At 31.2% G+C, this 6,768-nt stretch overlaps 1 protein-coding gene across 1 annotated transcript; it reads right to left on the minus strand.

Annotated features, from left to right (window-relative positions):
- Positions 1-727: 727 nt before the first annotated feature.
- Positions 728-5,848, minus strand: LOC115959826 (salutaridine reductase-like). Its single transcript, XM_031078428.1, has 5 exons — positions 5,764-5,848; positions 5,411-5,654; positions 5,023-5,091; positions 1,546-1,728; positions 728-1,349 (listed from the first exon to the last, which is right to left on the minus strand). Exons 1-5 carry the CDS (start codon positions 5,796-5,798, stop codon positions 972-974), a joined length of 909 nt encoding a protein of 302 aa, XP_030934288.1. The 5' UTR covers positions 5,799-5,848; the 3' UTR covers positions 728-971.
- Positions 5,849-6,768: the final 920 nt, after the last annotated feature.

Consider the following 6,768-nt stretch of genomic DNA (forward strand, 5'->3'; position numbering starts at 1 on the left):
CATCCAAAATAACATCCAATATTTAGACTAATTTAACTAGAGGAAACGAAAAAAAAAATTTATTGCCAAAAGAGAAAAGCATTACAAATTATACTCATCCAAAATAACATCCCCAACACTCCATTTGGTAGGAAGAAAATGAATGAAACGAAAAGAATTTTTTAAAATATACATTCCAAGGACTTACAGCAACAAGGGTTGTGACCAATCATTTTACATTATAAACCAAAATATAGGATAAATTTGAACTAATAATGAATAGGAAAATTAATATTTTTTTTAAGATCTCTCTCTCTCTCTATATATATATATAGTTGTGTTCAAGTTCTACTTGTGGTAACTCTATGCAAGGTTGCAACACCCAATAGCTTGTTATTGAATTCATATTTTGAAAATCTCACAATTGGTTTACATGTTCTATATGTTTTTAAAATTATGCAAATTTTCATGCCAATCGGATATAATTTACCATTTAATCCATAAACTTACCTTTTATGTATTATTTTAAACTATAAAAAAAGCTAATAACTATTAAAATATTGACCAACTTGAAATTTTGCAAGTATGGAAAATATAAAAAGAAAATGTAATCGAATGGTGAATTTTGTCAAAATTTCCATTCATTAAGAGAATATTGAGTGTGTAACATTGTTTAAAGTTACACTATATATAATACAAATTTATATAATAATTTAAAGTAACCTAAATTTTCTTTCATTAGGAAACAGAACAGTATAAATGAGTCAAAAAGCTCTTATTCGACAAGTATAACGTTGCTCTAACAACTAGTGTTGAAAGAGCTTTCACATAATGTAAAGTAGAAAAAAAAAAACTTTCTAAAGTTTTTATTGACCAAAGCAAGATTGAAATAAACCAACTATAAGATTTAAAGAAGCTTCCATAACACATATTTTTATTCTCCATGTTTCTTCCCTATGCTTATGTACTCATTGGGTAGCATCGTTTCTTATTCAAAAGGTTGATACTTCCATTCGATCAAAGAAGAGGCCAGAAGAACCACCTTCAGGCAACAAAGCCAACATCACAGGACTTTTTGCACCTTCTTCAACAGTTAAAACTCCACTGTTGTGGTTCATGTCTGTGCTGGTATACCCTGGACACACGGAGTTGATTGCTATTTTGGGGTACTTCCTTGCTAGAACCCTTGTATATGCATTAAGAGCTGCCTTAGAGACTATGTAAGCAGAAATATTAACAGGCCAACCTTTAGTTTCAATCAAATTCTCCTTGACATCTTCTAGAAATCCTTCCACCACCTTGTCCACTTTCTCTTCTGTGAGGCCATCAATATCTCCGAGCTCTTTCTTTGCATTCTCATTTGAAATAAGCTGAAATATTAACATAATTGAAATTTTAATTTCTTCAAAAAAAATTTTTCAAGCAATCTCCTAGACCCAAATGTTTAGTGCAGGTCCAACACAATTGTCGCAGCCATAATCTTGCACTCTATATTGCCGTGAAATATTCATGACCAAATGTAGCTGATTATAAATGGTTTAATAAGATGAGTTTTACATTCTGTACCTTTAATTGTCCCAAGGCGGAGGAGACATTTACTATTCTTCCTGAATTGGATAATAGAAGAAGCGGAATAAGTGCTTCGCTCACTTGCTTGGTTCCATAGTAGTTTGTTCTCAAACAATCCTCAGTTGTTTGATAAGTTTGCTTTATGACTTCCTTTAGAGGTATGGCATTTGGACCTAAAAGCTGAATCATTATATGCAAAGGTATTAAATGATGCTACAATACTCTGCTTTATAAAACTTGATTAATTTCTATTTTTCTTTTATTTTATGATTTTCTTTTTATGGCCACCACAGCCTCAAGCCACATCAAATTCTTCATATTGCAAGTCATCAAAATTTTGGGATATGCCTTCAATTTGAGAGAAAGCGTGTTGTTCATAAAGAATATGTATCGTTTTCTCTAACAACATATGTAATCCACAACTATATAAGACTAAATGTGATGACAAAATAATGTTATTGTATGGTTATGATGAGTGATCACATGATTCACGTTATACTATGATGTAGGTTTGTCCAAGCAACCCGACCACTCGACGGGACCAACCATTAGGAGCCCGATTTGATCCTTTCATTGGTCAATAGCGGGTCCCTTCTCTCATAAACAAACTCTAGCCAGTTATGTGGCAGGTGTCTTCCATGAAAAACCAAGCCACCCTACCCCACTGAAAAACACTTCAAGCAACCCTCGTATCTACTCAGATCCGGCAACTATTAGGCCCTTCACCTCTTAGATCTAGCCATGTTTGGGCTTTCTCAGCTAAGATCCACTCAAATCATGATGTTTAACTTAGATTTGCTTAGATTTGGTGATTTTTGGCTTAGATTTGCTCAAATCTAACGATATTTCCCTCAAATATGACTGGCAGAGTTTCGCCTAGATCCAACAATGTTTGGCTCAGATCCATTCAAATCCGACCTAACCTTTCTCTCCTCCGCTCAAATTGGGCAAAGATCTACCTTCCCCCACCCACCACCACTCCATCGGTTTCAACCAAACCGACAAATCATCTGCTAGAGCTTGACCCAACTCAACTTGTGGTTGTTGGCAGTTAGCCACGGGTCTTCACTTCTTCCACTCGACCTAAACGATTTGAGTAACGAGTTAACCTCAAATCCTATTCGCCCAACCTGTGGTCATCCCTACTATGATGTACCCTCATATAGACAATAACTTAATGAAGGATGAAATTAGTTGTAAAGAAAAAACTTCAAAAATTTGCCACAACAATCTCAACAGTTTTACTATCTGAATTTTTCAAAAATTTTGACCCAAAATAACATCGTTCAACGAAAGCAATAACATAACAATGAGTAGAGGTGTGCAGCCAACCTGCCAAAACCAACCCGATCCAACCCAACCCACAGTGTTGGGTTGGGTTGTGAGATTTTTTTTTACAGTTAGTCGGTTTGGTTTTGGGTCATAAGATTCACAAATCTGCCTAACTCGACCCAACCCGCCTATAATTAATATATATTTAAATTAAAAAAATATATATCTAAAAATATATTATACAATTTTGTTATTTTCTTTTTTGTCCCTCTTCCTAAATAAAACTCAAACACTAACTACTCCATGTTTAGTTTGTGTTAGTTTGATGTTATTTTCAACAAAATATAGTAATAAATTTGCTCTCATTTATGGTGGGGTTGTTCTAATGCTCAATTTAATTAAACAGTGGAAACTCTAGGATTTTTTTTCTAGGGGGGTCAGCAATGACATAGCTAGAGATTTGTCATGTAGGGTAAGTAAAAAATAAAATGATTTTTTTTTTTTCTATACATACAAATTCCATATTATATACAATAATCTAAAATAGTATTCTAAATACAATTCAACATACAATACAACTATATTGGAAAGTAGTCTAAAAAGCTTATTAATAGTTTAAATATTGGTAAGATAACAAATATAATTAAATAATAAATCATACATTTTTTTTCAAATTAATAATAACTTATTATATTTATATGTATTATCAATTAAATAAAAATATATGATAAAGAAGAATAGTAACACACCTAGGAATAGAACTAGGAGTAAATGTGAAACTAAGAAAAAAATAGTAACTAATATAAGTTTTTGATTTTAAAGTTTATGGCTTTTTAATCATACACGTGGTCACTCTCTTGGAATTTGAGCAAGTACTAAAAGACTTCTTGGACTTGAAAATCTATAGAGTATTTATCAAACTCTTTGATCAAATAAAGAAAATAATTAAGAAAATATAGAAGAGAGAAAGAGAGATAAGGATAATGGGAAAGAATCACATATTTAGATAGAGATATATTGGTTGTAAAATTTGTGTAATTTTTTGCTTATGGAGAAAAGAAAAAAAGTACAAGGAAAAACAGGTTCATTTTGCTATTAACAGTAAAGTAAGATAGAGTCCCAGAGAGTTTTTTTTTTTTTTTAAAAAAAAAAAAACGAATATGCAAAAATTTGTAACATTTTTTAATAAAATTAAATACACAATACTTTCGCAAAATTTTTATAACAAAATCTAGGTGGCAAGTTATTATTGGTAGGTAAAAGTAATGTTAATTGTGGGTCCAAATAAAAACCAGTTACAACTTGCCATATAACATTTATTGTGAAAATATTATGAAAGTAGTATTAAGATGATCATATTCAAATTTATTTTAATTGGGTTTAAATAGACTTTAGAGTTAGGGTGTTCAAATTTTATTTTAGGGGGTCAAAACAAAAGTTTAAAAAAATTTATATTTATATATATATATATATATATATTTACAAGTCAATGGGTTCATTTGAACCCCTAGCTTGAACATAACGTTGCTCCTGAATAATAATAATAATAATAATAATAATAATAATAATAATAATAATAATAAAAATTGTTAAATCCATGGGTTCAACACAATCCACGTGGGTTGGATTGGACCCCGTGATGGGTTAGGTCGGATTGAATTTTTTTAACACATCATGGTCAGTTCGGTTAAAAAAACCCAATGACCCATGCACACACCTATTTTATATATATATTTATATATTTGACAAGTCAACAGGTTCATTTGAACCATTGGCTTCAACATAATGCCGCTCCTGAATAATAATAATTTTAAAAAATTGTCAAATCCTTGGATTCAACTCAATCCATGTGAGTTGAATTGGACCCCATGATGGGTTAAGTTGGGTTGAATTTTTTTTAACACATCATGGTCAGTTCAATTAAAAAAACCCCCATGACCCATGCACACCCATATATATATTGACGAGTCAATGGGTTCATTTGAACCCCTGGCTTCAACATAACATTGCTCCTAAATAATAATAATAATTAAAAAAAAAATTATCAAATCCATGGGTTCAACCCAATTCACGTGGGTTGGATTGGATTCCATAATGGGTTAGGTTGTGTTGAAATTTTTTTTTTTAACACATCATGGCGGTTCAGTTAAAAATACCCCATGACCCATGCACACCCCTAACTCTGAGACTTGAGAGACTCACTTGATCAATGATAACTTTTCTTTGTTCCTCTGGGTTGCTTATGGATCCACTAATCCCCGCATTATTTACCTGCAGTTTTGAAATAATAGCAATGTCAGAGCCGCCTAAAAGAACCTAATTACAAAAGGTTGGGGAGGAGAAAGAATACTAGACGATTCATCTTTGTTTAGAACTACACAAACTGGTCGTTGCAAGAAAATATATTTATTTATTTTTATATAATCTGATGACCCCCAAATCAACCAATACAAGCATGTATGTTTTTAAATTCAAAACCTATATATGATTCCTCATAAATCCGAGAGATTATTTGCAACATAATAAGAAGCAAAACAAAGATCTACCCTCTCAAAAATAACACTTGGAATCACTCCAAAGATGTATTTACCAATATGTCAAGCTTCCCAAAGTGGGTTTTGATGAAATCTGCCAAAGAAGAAATGGTTGTTGGGTCCATCACATCTAGTTGATGAAAAACCACATCAGAGCATCCTGCAGCCTTGAGTTTTTCAATTGCTTCACTGCCCCTCCTTACATCTCTAGCAGTTAAAACCACCCTGATCCCATTTGTAGCTAACTGTCTACATATCTCAAATCCAATCCCTTTATTGGCTCCGGTTACAACTGCAATCCTGGGTAAGAAATTTAAAATATAAAAAAATTTAATAAGTAGGATATCTGCATATAAACTCAGTTCTATGTGTGAAATGGACAGATTAGAGCAATTGAAGGAAAAATTACCTCTTAATCCCAGGATTTATGGTTGTTTCAGCCATTTGATATGAAAATTGAAGATGTCTTTTTTTTTTTTTTTTTTTGGGCTGAATTGAAGATGCCACATCTGAAAAGTTATAGTTCTGCTCTAGGTGTAGTTATAGTTGTATATTTAATTATTGAGTTTTCATAGTAGTTGAACCTTGACGTGGAAATCGTTGTTGTCTAGCTTTCTTACGAATAACATGACGGCTTCCTGGGTCAAAATCATGAGAAATTATTCAATATTGAATGAAAATCACGAAATAATTTTTTCTTTTTATTAGATGGGAGTAGGAGAACTATATTTTTATCCTCTTGTTTAATATGTTTTTCTGATCCAAACTGTCCAATGAACCATAAAGGTTTAGGATTTTTGAAATATGGTCCAGGTGAAGTCAAGGTTGAAAATTGACGAAGTCATATTTAATTTAATTGTTATTTAAAATATAAATAAATATATTAAATTAGTAAAGATTGAAAATTTTTCTAAAATAATTCAAATATATATAACAATATAATAGACATTTCACCTGAAATTAATTTATGAAACCCAATAAAAAAGTTAATAGACATTTCCCATGAAATTAATTAATTAATTAATTTTATGTATATATAAATAAATAAATAAAAAGAGCAATAGCTTGATCGGTGGGGGACATTGATATGTATGGATATGTATAATGTTGTATTTTTTTTTTCAGATGTGTACAATATTGTATGTATCTGTTTAATAAATCATAATATCAATTATAATGTAAAGCAATAAATGAATTTCTATATATAAAAAGAGTGAATGATTACCGCTACGTACTTTTGGTTTGTTCAAGTGGCACTGTTCTGCTAGCCCTTTCTTCTTCTTTTTTTATTTTATTAATATTGTTGTTTGAACTCTATTAAAACAACAAATTGTCACAATATTTTCATAATTGTTAGAGGTGTTAAGTCCTTATAGATCAAAATAAAATATCATACTGAGACCAACTACAAATA

This window comes from Quercus lobata, chromosome 9, assembly GCF_001633185.2.
Source record: "Quercus lobata isolate SW786 chromosome 9, ValleyOak3.0 Primary Assembly, whole genome shotgun sequence".
Classification (NCBI taxonomy): Eukaryota; Viridiplantae; Streptophyta; class Magnoliopsida; order Fagales; family Fagaceae; genus Quercus; species Quercus lobata.

What these genes read in the sequence shown, in the direction of transcription:
- LOC115959826 (XM_031078428.1), bottom strand. Translation starts at nt 5,798, where the DNA reads ATGGCTGAAACAACCATAAATCCTGGGATTAAGAG. An exon ending in ATAAATCCTGGGATTAAGAG is followed by an intron (nt 5,655 to 5,763) that starts GTAATTTTTCCT and finishes TTTCTTACCCAG; the next exon opens with GATTGCAGTTGTAACCGGAG. An exon ending in TTGGGAAGCTTGACATATTG is followed by an intron (nt 5,092 to 5,410) that starts GTAAATACATCT and finishes TCAAAACTGCAG; the next exon opens with GTAAATAATGCGGGGATTAG.